Raw genomic sequence first — 18,911 nt, 5'->3', positions numbered from 1 at the left:
GTGCTGAGGAATTCCTGCATATTCCTACGTCCTGTCCTAAAAGCCCACGCAGATCAAGCACCATTTGTTAAACCAGTCAATGACCGGTAAATCTGAAGGAAGTCTCCATATGGTGTCAAACACAGCCACACATGTCAGCGGCCGCTGGGGCCAGCAACTGTCAGATTGGCTTAAAATGGCCAACACATGTTCATTACACGGACGTTTACTTAAAGCCTGTATGTGCCATGTTCTGTTCTAGGCAGGGTGAATGGGAAGCCCAGGGTCCTGGCCTCAGGGAACTTGCATTCTAGAGGAAAAGTAGACAGTAAATAAGAACACAAACACAAGCTTCGGAATTTTAGAAAATGGGTTTTCAGCTAGGAGGGGTCATGGAATCTGAGTGTTACCTTGGGATGTTATCCAACTTCCCCAGGCGCTGCCTTGCGTAGTAACCCAGGCTCCCAGAATCAGACAATTGACAGGGCTTCCCTTTAAAGCAGCAATAACTGAGGCCCAGAGAGGGAGGTGGCCCATCCATGGTCACCCGGCTGGGGCAGACTTGTGGACAAGTCTGGAAATTTCTTGAGCAACAATTTCATTCTTCACCCTTCTAAACGATATGGTCTATCTTTTCCTCTGGGCAAAAACAATCACTGATCACAGAGGACCAAAGGGCCTCCCCAGGAGCAGAGACTTACCACTGAGTCCAGGAACTGAATGTAACACTCTAGCCCAGGTCTGGTTTCGCAGAACTGCCGGAAAAGCAGTCTCCCAATTGGCTGCTTGTCACATAAACTGCAGTAATCTCTGTCTGGAAACAAGAAAAGAAGAAGGTGGTGAGAAGCAGGAGAGAGCTAGGGAGGGCCATCCAATCAACGCACACCTGTACCCAGAGCCCCAGAGGGTTGGAGCAAGATGACTGGCAAACTCTCAGGACCCCTTATTTATCTCCAAGCTATGCAGACTCAGAGGGGAGAAGGGCGGTTTAGAGGAAGGCACCAGTTACGCCCCAACCTCTAGTTCTTAGCCCACTCCCCCTTTCCGATGCCCTGACTCCTCTATGCCAGATGTCAGCAGTTCTGGGGAGGGTGACTCTACCCCACTGGATGGCCGATCACCAAGTCACACTGCCCACTTAGTGACTGGATAAGGGTGGCAGGCATGTGACCCAAGCCAGTTCCAGTCGGAGTGGACCACAGACTGTGCCTGGGCACGCTGAGCAGAAATGCCCTCCCTTCCTCTGGGGGCTGGGGTGCATGGGTGCGAGGCCAAGGTCTAATGCAGTGCTCTTGACACTGCAAGGGGAGCTGCTATGATGACGAGGCTCACACACAGAGGAGGTCAGAGCTGAGAAAATGGCAAAAAGTAAAGTTGGTGTCCTCGGGGTGTCATCAATCTCTGGATCAAACCATGCCTGCAGCCCAAACCACATCTGAAAAGTTTATTTATGAGCAGTTTGAAAAGATTTAAAAATTACTTGTAATTCAAAGCACTTCAAATTATGAAAACCCTGCATTTTCCAGCTGAGGAACTAGAGGCACGGAAACAAGAAGTGACCGGCCCCCAGCCACACAGCAGCCAAGAGAGTTCCAAAGAGGAAATGCAGCGCAAGACTCCAAGCCTGGAGGCCTGGAGACCAGGTGCTAGCCAGTGACTTGCTATGTGACTTCAAGCAACTCACTTGCTCTCTCTGGGCCTCAGTCTTCCTCTGGACAATAAAGGCACATGTTGGAGGTAAGAATGGGGTGTGGGGGGGAAGGTACCTTCTGGCTCTTCCTGCAATGATGCTAAAGCCTCTGTTGGAGGTTCTTCTGGCCAGAAAGATGCTCAATGGACTGACTGAGACATGCTGCCTCTGACCCTCTCAAGCACTGATCGTTGGACCTTGGTGCAACTGCATTAGAAACGGTCAGGGGACTTCATGGGGAAACCGGGAAGAGGGTTATAATGACTTCAGGAGAGCAACCTGAACAGAAGGAATGACTATATCCTCGCTGAACGCAGAGGAGGAAAAAGGACAATCATCCCTGGAAAGGGGGTTTCTCTGAAGATAAGGAACACAACAAGGAGGTATGAACACAACCATCACGTCCACTCACTTTCACAACCAAAGAAAGAGTTTATCCACAGAAAGTAAAGCCGCGGGGCACCTGGGTGGCTCAGTCGTTAAGCGTCTGCCTTCGGCTCAGGTCATGATCCCAGGGTCCTGGGATCGAGTCCTGCATCGGGGCCCCTGTCTGCAGGAAGCCTGCTTCTCCCTCTCCCACTCCCCCTACTTGTGTTCCCTCTCTCGCTATCTCTCTGTCAAATAAATAAATAAAATCTTTTTAAAAAAAAAAAAAAAAGTAGGGCGCCTGGGTGGCTCAGTTGGTTAAGCGACTGCCTTCGGCTCAGGTCATGATCCTGGAGTCCCGGGATCGAGTCCCGCATCGGGCTCCCTGCTCGGCAGGGAGTCTGCTTCTCCCTCTGACCCTCCTCCCTCTCATGCTCTCTCTCTCTCATTCTCTCTTTCTCAAATAAATAAATAAAATCTTTAAAAAAAAAAAAAAAGTAAAGCCGTGACTTGTAGGGAGGATGGTGGCTGTGAGCATGGGCTCTGGAGCTAAACTGCCTGGGTTCAAACGCCAGCCTCACCATGCTCTGCCTGTGTGTCCTGAGGCATCTGACTTAACACTTTCATCCCTCAGTCTCCTCATCTGTAAACTGGGGACACTAATCATACCTATCTTCTAGGACTGTCTTGAGGATTAAATAAGACAATGCATAGAAAAGACTCAGAACAGAACCTAACATATAGATAATGCTTACTAAACACCATCTGCTATCACCGAGTTTGTGGGTCTCTCAGCCTATTCTGTCTCCATTCCTTCAAGGAATCTCAGTTCTCTGAGACTGTATAAATCCAGCCCTAGGCTCTAAGGGAGCCTCACTATGGGCACGTGACCCAGTTCTAGCCAACCAGAGCCCTCATCTCCCACCCACATGATAGGGTGAAGGATGGGCACATGATTCAGCCCTAGCCAATCAGAGATCCCCATTTTTACCACAGTGATAGGTTCAGAAACAGACATGTGACTTGGCCCCAGCCAATCAGAGCCCCCTCTGTCTCCAGGCCACAATGATAGGTTCAAGGCACATGACCTGAGTGGGTAGAGTCTTCTAGAAGTTAAGGGAGAGATGCTTGCTTCTCCCTGGGATGCCAGGGTGTTAGGATCAGTCAACTAAGAGCTGCCACAACTGTCTGTCCCACTAGGCAGTGAGAACCCACAGAGAGTGAAACAGGGGAAGGTGGGGTTGAATGCAGAAGGAAGAAACCCCACGCTGCCAACATCACAGGAGCCCCTGAAGCCAGCCTCACCGAGGCCAGCCTGGTGCCTGCCCAGTTATTTACCTGACAGAGTGTGAAGTCAGTCGGTGTTGGGTTTTTGTCTATTTGCAACTCGAAGAGCAAGTGACTAGGCGTACAGGCTGGAGACTTTCACAGCCCACTTCTCTCATGGGTAAACTGCCCAAGGGCAGCAACTTTATGTGGGGATCCACCAGTTCTAAGTACAGTGTGTATAAGAAGGCACTCAAACATTTCTCGTTCTCTCCTGAATGGATACTTTGATCAACATGAATAGCCACCTTCAAGTTCCCTTCTTGATCCCCTTGGTTTGGGGGCTGAAACTAGCCTTGGACTGTTGCCTTAACTCGCTTACCTTTCCACGCACAGATGGTCCACAAATAGCCATTCCAACAAACATTTAACCCACCTCAGTGTGGGCCAGAATTGGTGGGGTGGGGGTGGGGAATGGGATGCAGTCCCAGCCCTCAGGAAGCTTGGATTCTGTTGGAAGGGGTGGAGTGTGTGGGTGAGCAGACAAGATCCCAAGTGACAGTAATAAAATGTCAAGTTAGATGAGTGTTATCATCAGCCACAGTAGGGAATCTGGGAAGGAGGGAGCTGAGAGGGTGACAGGTCTGTAGCTCGCACCTGTTAGCGTGACACCCTGTAGATACAGCCTGCATTCTCACTGCCTCCCACTCGACCTGATCCCCCCCCCCCACCCTGAGGTGAGGAAAACAAACTTCCTCACCCTTTCCCAATCAGCTGAACCTCCCCAGCACAAACACAGAATGAAAGTAAATTACCTAGCGTCAAACTCCAGTTTTATTCAATTATGGCAGAGAGAACTGCACGGCTTAATGTGATTTGAGCAATGTGCCCCTCCCCATTTCCAAAAGCAATTAAGAGATTTCATGTACCATATTGTGATTCCTTAAGGGTTCATCTGACAGGAGTTTTTCTCTCCATATGGCATTTGCTGTCAGTATGGAAACAAGGCTGTTATAAACTCACAGCACAGTAAACACCATGTGATTCCAACACAAGCTGTCAGCACCTCAGTTCCATGCCTCTCCCAGCTGTACAGAGGATCCCAGGCAAGAAACCCACTCACTGGAAGCCCAGAACGAGATAAAAGAATCAGTAATCATCTATTTGGATTCTTTTCTCAGGCTTATATAAAGATAAATGGTCCTATCTTCTGAGGAGGCATTGCCATCGCCACTAACAAAATCAGAGTGTGACGTTTGCAGTTCCTTTAGAAATGAAGAACGAGGGCATAGAAGGGAGACTAGGAATTTGGAAATTGATCAGAGTGACGGGAGGAGATGTAAATTGCCAAGCGCAAACCCAAGGTGTGGGTCGCTTCTACAAAGTAAGATGACGTAAGTTGGAAGCTTGAGGAGGTCTGTAATACATCTTCAGAGCGGACCCTTCCTTCTTGGTTTCTACAGAAGCCTTCCTGTCATTTAAATCCAGCTTGCAGGGCCCTGCCCACACCCCTCCTCTGAAGTGCAATCTGTTGGGTGTGGTGGGGAGGGCCGTCCAGGAAAGAAGGGCAGAGCTTTTTCTCTCTGTCTCTAAATCTCTCTATCTTTCAGGCTGATAGAACCTTGGGGTGTTATGCACACAGCCATGCATGTGCTGTCCACACACACACACATACACACCGGCTCTTCTAGAACATGAAAACCCTGCTTTGGCCTACGTGCTTCATTGGCCCTTCCCTCCAAGCCAGAAAGAAGCTGTCATTATATAAGTTATGAGGGGGAATCAGGCTCCTCTATCCCAAAGTATCCACCAATCATGTAATTATTTTACTCTTGTGGGTCCTTCATTTAACAAACTGTCTTCCAAGGTCTCCTGATTTTTGATACAAGAAGGTTCCTTCAACTTTAAGACTCTCTTCTTGAATGCAACAACTGAAGGGTATGTGGATGAGTGGAAGGAAGAACACCTTATATTTACTGGCAGGTTAATGATCCAGTAACAGGCTTAGAGTTAAGAGCTGGTGGTCAGTTAGGACCAAGAATGGGGGTGTGGCCTTTGTGATGTGACATTTGACCTTGGTCGTGGTAACAGAGGTCCAGTGGACATGGCAAACTGAAGCATATCTAGAGGAAGGTGACTAGAAATGGGGAAGGGTCTATGAAGCCCCTTATAAGCTCTAGGACACTGAGCTGTGCCCTTGATCAAAAGGCAGAGTGCCCCAGGGAGGGGCTGGGTTCACTGTGCACCCAGGAGTGTGGTGGGAGGTAATATGTTGCAAAAGCAGGCTGGGCCCACGAAACAGCTAGGATCCAAGTCCAAGGAGACTGGATGGAATCAGTGTCCCATCAGGGACCAGTGATTTTAGAGCACATGCGATTCAAGTAGAGTCCACAGAAAGGTGAATGACAATGGGGTGGGGAGCAGGGAGCCTGAGACATGAACAGAGGAGGTCCCTGGTTGGGGAGCCACTGCTGTATGGATAGGGAGGACGCAGTCCCTGTGGTAGGAATCCTGCTTTGGTGATGAGCTGGACTGAACTGGCTTTAAGAAAACCACATATGTCATTGGTGTCTTCAAGGGTTTGACACCTCCCGAGCATGCCCATGAATAGGAAGGCAGGATCACCACGCTTTCCTATAACACTGAACTGAATTCCAGCCATGCCTTCAGACAGAACCATTTCTTCCCAGCAGATAGTCCCTTTAGCAAACTGACAGATGCTTGCTGAACCCCTCATGGGCACTGTGTTCTGGGCCTTGTTATGAGCATCCCTTAGAGGAGACAAGGCACCCAGACTTTGTCTTTGTCCTAAGCAGTCTGCTTAGCAGTCAGGGCAGGAAGGAGGCATGTTCACAGACCGGGCTAGTGAGAGCAGCCACCTAACAGTGTCCATGAAACAAAATTGCATAAGGTAGGCCTGCTGGGAATGTTCGGGAAGGTGTCCCAGCACAGACTGCTCTTGTGATGTTGGGCCCGTGCCAGGGGTGATGCCCAGCAATGCCGGCAGAGGGTGAGTGCTGGGGAGCAGAAGGAGAAGGTCAAAGCCAGAGAAATGCGGCCAGAAGTTGGGCGCAAGGAGAAGGTACAGTGAGGAGGTAAGTCCATGTGAGAAACCAGGAGGGCCAGGAGGGCATGGCAAAACATGGGGGAAGGTGTGTTAGGGCAAGAATTCAGAGCTAGCTCTGTGACCACCGCAGGGAGCCAGTGGGTAGATCTTCCAGAATGGCTTAAAGTATTCAAAGGTTCCTCAAAATATTACAAATAGAATGACCATATGATCCAGCATTACCACTTCTAGATATTTATCCAAAAGAACGGAAACCAAGATTTCAGAGATACCTGCACTCCATGCTCATTGGGACACTCTTCACAATAGCCAAGATGTGGTAACAATCTAAATGTTCATCGACCAATAGATGGGTTTTCTAAATGTAGCATATACATACAATGGAATATTATTCAGCCTTAAAAAGGAAGGAAATCCTGCCACAGGTGGGACAACATGGAAGGATCTTGAGGTGTTAAGCGAAATAAGCCCATCTCAGAAGGACAAATACTTTATGATTCCACTTCTATAAGGTATCTAAAATACACAAACTCTTAGAAACAAGGGTAAAATGGTGGTTGCCAGGGGCTCGGGGAGAGGGAAGTGGGGAGAGGTTGTTCAATGGGTATAAAGTTTTAGTCCTGCAGGATGATTAAATTCTAGAGCTCTCCGGTGCCACGTCACGCCTAGAGCTAACAATACTGTATTGTGCACTTAAAATTTTATTAAGAGGGTAGATCTCATGTTAAGTGTTCTTACAGTAATTTTTAAAAAAGAGAATGGCTTAAAAATATAAAGAGAAAGTGATAGTTGCTTGGGGATGGGGAGTGAGGCAAGAAGGGACAGGAATCAGAATGTAGTGTTAACTGAGGGTGTCAGCGAATACATTTACTTGGTAATGAACATAACTGCCTGGGAGTACCCATGCAAGCTTGCAGGCACGTGCATATAGAAATGCAACAAGCATGTCCTGAGGTCTAGGCACCGCCAAGTCACTTTCAGTTCTACCCTACACAGGTCAGGCATGATGCTTACCAAGTTACAAGACAAGGGCCCTGTCCTCGCCACTAGCGCCTCGTGGTGCTGGGTGCTGAGCTCAGAGCCTCTCCTTGGAAGAAGCCACTCACGGGGGCACCTGGGTGGCTCAGACGGTTAAGCGTCTGCCTTCAACTCAGGTCATGATCCCCAGGTCCTGGGATCAAGTCCCGCATCAGGCTCCCTGCTCAGTGCAGAGCCTGCTTCTCCCTCTCCCTCTGCCATTCCCTCTGCTTGTGCTCTTCTGTCTATCTCTGTCAAATAAATAAATAAAAATCTTTAAAAAAAAAAAAAAAAAAGAAGAAGCCACTCACGGTACCACTACCTCAGGGCTACGGTAAAGGACAGCAGCTAGAGACTAAATGTTCATGTCTCCCCAAATTCATACACAGAAACCTAATCCCCACTGTGATGGCATCTGGAGGCGGGACCTTTGGGGTGATTAGATCATGAGGGTAGAGCTCTCCTGCGTGGGATTCGCGCCCTTATAAAAGAGACTCCTGGGAGTTCCCTCACCCCTTCTGCCACGTGAGGACACAGCAAGAAGCTGGTCCTTTATGAACCAGAAGGCAGGCTCTCACCAGACAGCAAATCTGCCAGCACCTCGATTTTGGACTCCCAGCGTCCACAACGGTGAGATACGTGTCCATTGTTTAAAATACCCAGTATGAGGTGCTCTGTTATAGCAGCCAGAGTGGACTAATGTGCCCTATAGTCTTGGGCAAGTCTCCTGACCAGGGGCCCAGGTGCCTCACGTCTCCCACTCCCACGGTCTCAGCACTCAGCAGGCCCCACATAAGCTGGAGCCTCTAGGCCAGATCGTAGCTCCTCTAGAAGACGCAAGAAATGGTGGCTTTTACTTCTCTGAAGGTTCAGAAAGAAAATGGGAGGCGGCCAGTGAAAGGGGACTTGATTCCACATCACCGAAGAAGGCCAAAGCCGCCCCTCCTGTGGCTGAGCCATGGACTCCCAGCTCGGAGAGGGCAGGGGCCAGGGCTCTGCCGGCTTCCTCTGCCTCACTTGGAGACTCCCTCTCACAGAGAAGCCACATGTCCCCACAGCACATGGCCGAGGTTAGACTCTCACAACCCAGTCAATTCCTTCAAGACTCCTAACCCCTGGTGGACTCAGAAACAGGAATGTTATCAATAGTGAAGAGAAAGAAATGCTGTCACTGTTTTCATTCTTTTCGAGTGACACGAGATGGGAACATACTTTCTTAATTAAGAGCTGTGGTATGCGGACGCTTGGAGGGCAACCAGATTTTCCCAACTGAAGGCCAGAACACAGGCGGCAAGGACAGCGTGGCTCCCCTCAGAAGGCCACAAACCCAAGTGAGCGAGGCCGCCACCCCCTCCTCAGCTGGGAGAGTTGGCGTCAGTCCCTTGCTTGCTTGTGGATGGGGAGCAAGAAGTCATGGCTTGGGGGGTGGGGTGTCGCTGACTGGAACCTGCTTGGGACTGATTTCATTGTTGCCCCAGGCACTCCTTGAACTGGGGCCAATGAAAATGCACGTTTCCATTTCAGAAGTAAGAGCAAGAAAGGCGGCTTCCTGAGGAAATGGAAACGTTAACATGGCTAACACCGGAGCCCTTGGAAATGAAACCACATGTTTATTGTATGTGGGGGGGGGGGGTCCAAAAGCGATTTCTGGAACCATCTTTCTACCAACTGGAGGTTTATATTAGTTTGCGTTGTTTCATTTTTATTTTATTTTATTTAACATTGTTTTTCCAAAGTACCAGGGGTGGGTTGTTGCTTTTTGTCTTTTGGGTTTTTTTCTTTTGTTTTGTTTTCATTTTTTGTTTTTTCGAGGGGTGGGGAGGGGCTGATAGGTCCTAAGGCAATTTAGGAAAACAGATGTGAGGAGACTGGATTAGGCAGGGGCCATGAGCCCTTCACTTTGCCGTACTCCAGGTCTAAAACAATAAACAGAAAAGTGATTTGAAAACAGCTTTCTCCTAAAAATTCCTGCCAAAGCTGGAAAAAACAATCGAGTGCTCTAAGGAAAAAGCTCTCTGACGTTTGAAAGGCAAGATAGCATCACGGATAACGGCAATTCTTCACAGCCCACCTCTTGGAAGGAGCAAGAGAGGAGAAGGGAAACATTTGGTATTTGGTTAGCAACAGCTGAGTGGGCTCCTATTACTTCAGGAGAGATGTTTTCATGTGAAAAGAAAGTGACATATGGCACATTACACAAACACACCCAAGCCAAGCCCCATCTTCCTGTGCCTTTTGTCCCCCTTGTTCTGGTCTGGGGTTTTACTGAGACTCTGGGAAGGAGCTGGGGGCTGAGCTGGACAGGGCACAGGGCATATGCCTTCACCGCGGGGCCCTCTGGGCCTTAATGGGGCCCCGGAGTCAGGCAGTGACCTCTCCCTTACCCTCAAGGCCAGGAAAAGCAAACAATTTAGATATTCCCGAGCAGTGGTAATGAAACTAAGAGTCGGGTGGGTAATCGGAGGAGTCAGCGGTGGCGGTGGACCCGGGGACAGCCAGGTAGACCGAGGTACTGCAGGCAGTAGCTGGGATGAGTCGGGGGCCGAGGCGGGACTCGGGTTCCAGGCCTGGCTCTTTCACCTGCCATCTCCAGATGAGAGCCCCGAACCCCTGCACTCTGAGCCCTCTCCTACACTGGAAGCCCACCACTCTGTGATCAGAAGCCTTCCTTCCATGCCAGCCAGCACCAGATGAGCATGACAACCAAGAGGTCGGCAGAAAAGCACCTGCTACATCAGCAGTGTGGGCTCTGGAAATGGCCAGGCAAAAAGGGGACACGCCAGTGTGTGGCCTCTGGTTCTTTCGATTTCTCTAGATTTTCAATATTTTTATAAACGAAGGGAACGCAACTATTCTAAAAACACAGCTGCGGGGCGTCTGGGTGGCTCAGTCATTAAGCGTCTGCCTTCGGCTCAGGTCATGATCCCAGGGTCCTGGGATCAAGCCCCGCATCAGACTCCCTGCTCGGCAGGAAGCCTGCTTCTCCGTCTCCCACTCCCCCTGCTTGTGTTCCCTCTCTCGCTGTGTCTCTCTCTGTCAAATAAATAGATAAAATCTTAAAAAAAAAAAACCCACAGCTGCAAAACCACTGAGACCAAGGAGGCCCTCGGAAGCAAAGGAACTGTAGCCACCAGACATGACCCCCTTTTAGGTGCAAGGCCTGGGTCACAAGCAGGTACTCAGCACTCCGTGTTCACCCCCAGTGGCCTGTGATGGAACCTTCTGGAAAACTGGGACCAGGCCTGCAGTGGTACCAGCCACTGGGACAGCTCCATCAGTGGTGGATGCTCTCCCTTCTTGGTGACCCAGGGCCCTCCCTCGCTCCACTCTGCTCACAACCGTCCTGAGGACGCTATCCTCTACGGTCACATTCTAGAATTTCTACAAGCTTTTTTTTCCCTCCTTGAAATTTCCATGCAGGTACAGGCAGTTTTAGAAACTGAAATACCCAGGCCACGCCCGGGCCAACTGCATCAGATCTCTGGAGATGGTGTCAGTGGTGTTAAAGCTCCCTGGGTGACTCCGGCTCTGTGCTTGCTGTAAGGTCTAGCTCACTGTTCATCCCCAGCCCCCGGACCAGAGCCTGGCTGGAGCAGAGAACAGGTGTAGGTGGCAGCAAACAAATGATGGAGCAGGCAGATGAATGAATCAATGTCATGTGGAGGCCACTGGCTTCCAAATGGGGGAGTAGCAGTCTCGGGCCCACACTCCCTCGACACACCCCCAGTGGTTAACCTGCCAGAAATGAAAGTCTCCCTGTGGCAACGAGATGATAGAGCTGTTGCTAGTGGGGGCCTCAGTCCAAGGGAAACAAAAGGGCTCGGGGTGCCCGGGCCCGAGGCAACGCTGCTCAGGCTGAGCGCTGCACTCAGAGGGGAAGCCGCGGTGGGTCCAGATCCCCTGGAAGTGAGGTGGGCCTGAACGTGGTGCCCTGCCTGACTCGCTGCTTTCCAGAAAGCTCAGCCAGGGCCATGGGAATGGGACCAGGGGACTGAACTTTGCCTCCAGCTCCTTCTCTGACCCCTGCATGACCTCAGGCCCATCACTGTCCCTGGACTTTGGTTTCCCCTTCTACAAAATGAGCCTGATGAATGACAAGAGCTTCAGTGTCCCACCTCCCAACGTGGTAGTCCCCCAGGGAGACTGTGAGGAGCCTGGTGGGGATGGAGACACCGCAGGGCATGAGGCCTTTCTCCGACATCAGCGCTCCAAGTAGAACACACACCTTTGGAGTCCTTAAGCCCAGAGCGGCCTTCCCACCCACATCTGCACAGTGGCCAGAGCAGGAACAGAGCAAGCATGAGCTTAAAGGCAGCGCTTCCAGAAGGCCCAGGAAGGGTGCTGTCTGGGGGCCAGGAGCCCTGGCTCCCGTAGCAGCCTGCTACAGTTTGCTGTGAGGCCCTGGGGTTGTTACTCCCCATCTCTGTGCCTCGGTCTCTCTTGAGCGCTCTTCCCGTTTACCCTTGGATGGCAATGCCTAACCCACCCTTACTGTGAGCTGCCGTGGCCTGGGCGGTGTGGGGGCTCTGAAGCCTCGGCGGCTGGGCCATCCAGGGCCCTGGGGACTGGCTTCACCTGGAGCTATGAGCTAATGAAGCAAAAGCCGCGGGAGGGCGGGGCCAGGAAGTGGCGGAGCCAGCGGGGGCCAAGGCAAACAGCAGCCTCTGTGCAGAGAGGCGGCCCTGCTTCTTCCTGGGCCATGGGCCAGGGCCCAGTGAGGCTCACAGCTGTGCTGGCCAAAGGCTCTTGAGAAATAAATGCCCAGGCAACGGATGATCTCCTGAAGGTCCAGATGTCTCAGGGTCTGAAGACCCCAGCTACAATGAGCGCCATCAGGGAGTCAGCCAACCTTAGTTTGTGCACTCCTGGGGACAAGGAAGCACTTTACCTGCAAAGTGTCCAGCGCTCTTTATCAACATCACATTAAGAGTCCATTCTTATTTTGAGGCCAGACCTGTCCTCCTGTAAGACCTGCTCCTTGGTCCTCATTCTTGGGAATCAGAGGACAAATGTTAGGTGGCAGGTATTCTCTGCTCCTGGACTCCTCTCTCAGGTAAACCTCTGGTTTCCCCCAGATGCTTCCTTGTGACTCCTAGAATACCAGCCACCTGACACACCCAAACTGTTTCCCCGAGGAACGGAGCTGGGAGGCCTCGGCCTGCTGGAACCTGATCCAGGTTTATGGTAATTAAACATGAGACAATGTCAACAAATCCCATCAAGCCATCTTTGCCTAAGTCAGCCCCAGAGCCAAGAGGGGCTAGAGTGGGGGAGACAGGCCTGTTCGCGGGCACACCGAGTTCACCCAATGCCCCTGTTCCAGACAAGAGACGGGAGAGGCATGTTGCTTCTGCAGAAACGAACACAGAGAAAGCTGGAGTCTCAATTCAGACTTTGCTCAGCTGAGTTATAGCTCAGGGGTGTCCAGATTTTAGATATGGATTTTTATAGCATTTGGCAGAGCTAGTTTTCAGAAAGAGATGACTTTTGGGCCAGACAGTGGCTTTCCCACTTCGCCACCTGATGGATGGTGCTAATCGTAGAAACAGTAAGAGCTAACATGGATGGGGCGCTTGCTGTACACCAGGCCCCTTGCTAGGCATTTTACATACTTGTCTCCTGAAGGCCTGAGAAGAGGCCTAGGAAAAGGCTGCTATGATCAGCCTGTTTCAGATAAGGCCAAAAAATGAGGCCCTGAGGATTAGCACCAGGCCACGGAGCAGCAAATGACAGAGGATCTGAGCTCAGCTCCTCCTGGTCCTAGAACAACTGTTCTGGAACTTTTAGCTCCTAGGGATCCACAGTGGCAGCAGGCAAGGACCTGGGACCCTGAGAGGTGGATGACATCTCACCAATGATACCATCTGGCAACCTCTGGGGGCCCACAGTGGAGGGAGCACCCTTGTAACGTGGTATGTAATGTGGGTATGTAACGTGGACATACCCAGTGGCCATCCCGCTTCCGTGGGCCCAGGGCTGCTGTGCACATGGTACCTGGGAGCTCCAGTCACACACTAAGGACTAGAAAAGCCATGACAACGCAGTGGCTGGCGATCAGCCGGACAGTTACACTCCGCAGGCTGGGCCTGCACAGGACAATTATTGGGAATGCCCTCTCCCCTCCTCCTCCTCCTCCTCCAGAACACCTGACCCAAGTATGCTGTCCCCTCCCTGGCTGCGAGCTCCTTCAGCTCCGAGGCCTGCAGCACACGTGTGATCACGTAACTTACGTGCCGCCTCATTCCTCTGGCCGCTGTCCTCACGGGGGGCCTTGGCTCCTCGGCCAGGCTGTGAAGTCCCACTCCACTGCCACCCCCTCTGCATCCTCTGTAGAGTCTGGGACATTCTGGACACCATGAGGTCACCAATAAATATACGACGGATTAAAGCAGGAACAGCCATGAGGAAAGTTATTCACTAGGATCCTGTTTACACTTCTTTTGTCAAAACAAATCCTTTGCTCCTTGAAGATAGAAGTCTTAAAGTCCTCGGTGTCTAGAAGTAAATGCTTGGCTTTTAATAGGGTGTTGGGACTGCATTTCATAGCACATTCCTGGGCGCGGACCTACATGGAGGCAAGTCCTTAAGCCAACAGGACAGAAGTCCAAGCAGGGCTGGACCCAACTTGGAGCAGGCAGGGCCCCAGCCGCCTTGTTCCCCACATACCCCAGCACCTAGCACAGAGCCTGGCATGGAGCCAGCACACGATAACATTTGACGAGCGAATGAAGAGAACACATTAACTACCTAACTCGTCCATTTGCTTGGTCCGGGCTATATTCTAACATACTTGTTTCCACATTCTTCCCTGTGCTGGGGTCACGTTAATGAATGGATCTGCCCCATGGGAAATAGAGCCCCTTTCCAGCACAGACATCAAGCCACCTCCCCTTCACAATGCAATAATGTCACAACTGCAGAAAGGACATGGCACAGAGCATGGTCCGAGACCTGGCAGAAAACCTGAAGGAAAGCCAGTCCACAGCCTGCCCTCCCAGATGGGGAAACTGAGGCCCGGGTGGGGAAAGGGTCTCATCTTATTCATCACCCCAGGACTTGCTCAGCTGCCTCAGTCGCTCGCAGGCCCTGGAATAGTGTGGACGGGGAGCGAAAGTCCTCTAGTAAAACTCAAAGACCCTCACCCAAGAGTGCCCCCCCGCCCAGGTCTGGCACAGAGAGAGGCCCAGTCAAGCCTCTCAAAACTCCCTCTTGGCATCTGGCACTTTGAGCGCCGTGAAGTATAGCTGCTTGTCAGCCTGAAGGCCTGTAATCGATGCCACACAGGTGCCTCATATAAATTTTCAGGGGCCGTCTCCGCATGGAGCCAAGTAGACGCTTTTAATTGTCAAGAAGAAAAAAAGCAAAAGACCTCATGCATTTTCATTTTTAGCTAAGTACAAGGGCACAATCAGTTTGCCAGCATGCAGTACCACCTCTTGCCAAAAACCACTTATTTTAAACTAAAGCTTTCTCAGCCATCCAAGTACAGAATCAAAGCATGCAGGACCCAAATGCACATGCTTTTCTTTTGTCCCTTCTTTCTTTCTTTCTTTCTTAAGAGCCTCACATATCTCTTAGCTGTCTAGACCACGCAAGCTATGGCTCAGCCTGGAACATGGCCCTCTGTTAATGCTTTTTCTCTTACCTCTGGCTCCAGGCTCGTAATAGACATTTTGACAAACATTTAACTGATGCTAAGCCTCATAGGTATCCTCCTCAGCTACTCAGCACAAGACAGATAGCTGGGAACAGGAAAAAAAAAAAAAGATTGGGATGATCAGAAAACACCCCTATTTCTAACTGGTCTGAAAATGTAACCCACAACGGCTGTTTGTTTTAAATTATTCCTTGCCAAGAACAATGTTCGGATGATAGAAAAATTCCACACTGGAACCTCCAATGCTTACTTATTTTTCCTTCTGAGCACCTGCATGGAAAAGCAGCTTTGTTCAGAAAATGTAAGCAGTAAAAGGGATAGGAGAACTCTCAGCAGCTCCTATTCAGCATGCTGCACCAGAAAGCCTCTGAGGATGTCTTACCGGGGACCTGGGCCCTGACAGGCCAGGCTGTGACTGCATTTTGCTCTAGCTGAGTCAGGGCCAGGAGGTGACCAGAGCATTGCAGGAGGAAGGCAGAGACCCTTCCTTGCAGACAGGGTCCACATGGGGGCCAGCGGCAGACAAACCGGACCTACGCATCATTGGAACCAAGTCAGGAATGTATGTGGCACAGCCCAAGTGACCCACCACTAGGACGGAATCCAGTTCCTCCCAAAGGGGGCTCGGAATCAGATTTCCAATGGAAGCACAGCTCACAGACGTCATCCACGGTTGGGGTTAAGCCCACAGGATACCCTGAACCTCTGGTCCAGACCAAAACAGCTGCAGAGCTCCACCCTCGAAGGGAATCCTTCTGGATCTGGCTGCCTTCTGGTGGTTGGTCACAGAAGTCTCCAGCGCCCTCATCTTTGCATCCCGGTTTGTTCAGCTCATTAGCTGGGTTGGATCTGATAGGTCAGGGCCCCCTCTCCCATCCTTCCTTTGAGACTGATTTACTGAGCACCTACTTGGTGCCCCATGCTGTGCTAGGCCAGAGGATCAAGCGATCACCAGAAATTCCTAGCACCCCAAGCACCCAAAAAGCCAGTCCAGCTCTGGGCTCTTTCTCTTGGAGCTAACCCAGAACTCCTCCAGGGTGAGAAGCAGTGGAGGGGTGAGAGACGGAGGCGGGAACTAATTTCCTAGCCACCTTTGCAGCTGGGTGTGGCTAGATGACCACGTTTCCAAAGGAACGTGCCCAGAAACACCGGTTCCAAGTTAGCTCTGGATTATGCCCTTAAAGGGAGAGGGTGTGTGCCTTTCCTTCACTGTCCCCCTTCCTATAGATAGACACGCCTAGAAGGCAGATGAGTGGGCTGCCATCTGGGACTGTAAGGACAGAGGGACAGAAGAGACTGGAACGGAATGGCCACAGAGCTTCCAGAGCAGCCCTAGACCGCTCCCCAAGCCCTGTTCCAGGAGAGAGAAATAGGCTTCTACCCCATCTAAACCAGGGTTAGTCTTCATCTTTGCTACAGCAGCCAAACCTGTACTTGATCCAACCCACCACATACTAGCTGTAGGACCTTTTCTGAGACGCATTTTCTTGGTCCTAAAATGGAGATAACACTAAAACGACCTACCGCGTAGGGATGGCTCAGTCAAGGCGCTTGGCACGGAGCCTGGCACATGCTAGGCCCTCAGTAAATACTATCCCTCCACCATTATTCTAAGGAGCAACCACTGGATAGTCCCGCCCAAATCCCCCGCAGCCGCCCCTTCACTGCCCCACCAGGAAAGAGTGTGGGCACGCACTGCCACAGAAGGGTTGACTAGAGCCCATGCTCGCCCACCTGAGCCTCGTCCAGGCGCCGTTCCACACATGCCTTTGCCACAGAGCGGGAGCCTGAGGTCGTCGCTTCCAACACAATGTACCACCTGACCTCCCCTGACATGAACCGGCTTGCTGTGACTCGGCTCCAAGGGCCCCAGGCTCCTCGGGCGGCCCCTACACGTGAGCAAAGAAGGACTGTTTCCCTGATGGAGTTAAGGCACCCAAGTCTCAAAAAAGCTTGAGTTCATTTCTAAAGATGGTGACCCGAAATGCAGAACATTTTTCCTCCCTGTTGAACACAACTCAAGTCTTCCTCCTCTACAATGTCCTGGGTCATCCACATTGGAAAAAGATTTTAGTAAGAATTATAGTTCAGATGCTGGAAGGTTCTGAAGTCAACAGAACTGGTTTTGCTGTATAGTACATAAAATAAACACTCTGGTTCCAGGAACTCAAGGGAGCACGCTGAGAACCACATTTGTTTTCCCAAGATGCATGTGTTGTGGCCACATCAGACTCGTGTGTCTCTAGGGTCCCCGAAGGGCACCGGCGAGGGGCAATCCCAAGCTGACCACACCAGCCCCTGGGCCGATACTGCCTTTACTTACAAGGGCTGGGAAGGTGGGTGAGGTATGTGCACTTGAGGGGCTGACATGCATGCAGTCTCTGACCCCAGGCTTTACGTAAGTGGCTAAACACAAGATTGTATACAGGGCAACCAAGGGCTTCCTAAGAACTGACGTTCCTGTTTTTAAATACTGACTTCCTTCTTGTAGTATCACTGCCCTTGATGGTCACAGAGCACAGAGCGGGGGCAGCCTGCAGCTGGCGCCCACACTTCCAAGAGCTGCCCTTCCAGCCGGAATCCCCTCTGAGCCTCACCCGGTGCCGGGCACCAGCATGGGCCCCTCCAAGGCACTCAACACAGGTGATCTTCGAAATCTGCCTGGGTGAGATTGCTTGATGACTCCCCACCTTCTGCCTGGAAATGAAGCACAAGCCCTGCTCTCTCGGGTTCAGGGCTGTGCTCCCCAGGTCGAGGCCGGGTGCACGGCAGGTTCTCAGAAATGGGAGAATGAATGAATGGTGACCAGGGCTTGCTGAACAAGGGACTGATTCTGATCATGGTGAAGAGGAGGCCTCCCCATCTAGGCAGTCAGAGGCGGCAAAGGACATCCACTGACAAATGCATGTGGCCCCCTGTCCACAGTCACCCACCCAGGCACCGGAACACGCCTACGGTAGTGAGAGCATGCATATTTGGCATCTACTAGGAGCCAAATGCCGAAGACTCCTCTCTCTCACTTAATGCTACCCTGCGGGGTGGAGAGTACTTCCCTCTGGTGCAGCCAGTCTAAGGGACTTGCCCGAGGTCACAAGGCGGCAGTAGAGAGGCTCACCCTTGAGAATCGAGGGAGGCAGCAACTGCCCTTCCCTTAAGAGGAAGCCATGGTTTCCCACAGAGACGTAGGGGAGCCACAGGCTCGGAAGCACTCAGGGCCTCCACCGGGGAGGAGAGGAGATTCAGGGTGACACGGGGCCTGGGAACAGGGAACAGAGCATGACCCCGAGCAAAGGGCTCTGCCCAGGTGCAGAGGAAGAAGATAAGGGATGGGAGATGCAGGCAAGGTAAATATCCTCGTAACTAGGGGGCTGCAACCACTCTAAGTCCTTCAGTGTGGAACTATAAGAGGGGGATTTCCCTTCTCCTCCAGGCTGGGGTTCAAACTCTGAAAAGCAACATACTGAACACCTCTGGAGCCCACCAGGGGCCCCGGTGAGCCAGGCTGAGGGACAGACACAAGGGAGGCCGAAGACAGGCTCTGTACCCCCCAAATGGATGGGCTCACAGACTCTTCTTTGGGGAGGGCTGGGCACTGTGGCCTCAATGGAGGAAATGTGAGAAACGGAAATTTCCACCAAAAGAGCCGCCTCCCCAGCCTCCCCAGCCTCTCCAGCCTCCCCCAGCCTCCCCAGCCTCTCCAGCCTCCCCCAGCTTCTCCAGCCTCCCACAGCCTCTCCCAGCCTCTCCAGCCTTCCCCAGCCTCCCCAGCCTCTCCAGCCTCCCCCAGCTTCTCCAGCCTCCCAGAGCCTCTCCAGCCTCCCACAGCCTCTCCAGCCTCCCCCAGCTTCTCCAGCCTCCCCCAGCCTCCC

General features: G+C 51.7%; 1 protein-coding gene across 2 annotated transcripts in view; it reads right to left on the bottom strand.

The window, feature by feature from the left end:
- The window catches only part of GRK5 (G protein-coupled receptor kinase 5), a 212,015-nt gene that overhangs the window by 64,731 nt on the left and 128,373 nt on the right, over positions 1-18,911 (bottom strand). For both annotated transcript variants that reach the window (XM_035030137.1, XM_035030135.1), the window contains one exon: positions 681-793. In XM_035030137.1, coding sequence (XP_034886028.1) covers positions 681-793 — 113 coding nt within the window. The remainder of the gene's footprint in view (positions 1-680; positions 794-18,911) is intronic.

The sequence above is a fragment of the Mirounga leonina genome, unplaced genomic scaffold (assembly GCF_011800145.1).
Source record: "Mirounga leonina isolate KUSES-001 unplaced genomic scaffold, KU_Mleo_1.0 Mir_114, whole genome shotgun sequence".
In the NCBI taxonomy this organism is placed as follows: domain Eukaryota; kingdom Metazoa; phylum Chordata; class Mammalia; order Carnivora; family Phocidae; genus Mirounga; species Mirounga leonina.
This window is presented reverse-complemented; position numbering and strand designations above follow the sequence as displayed.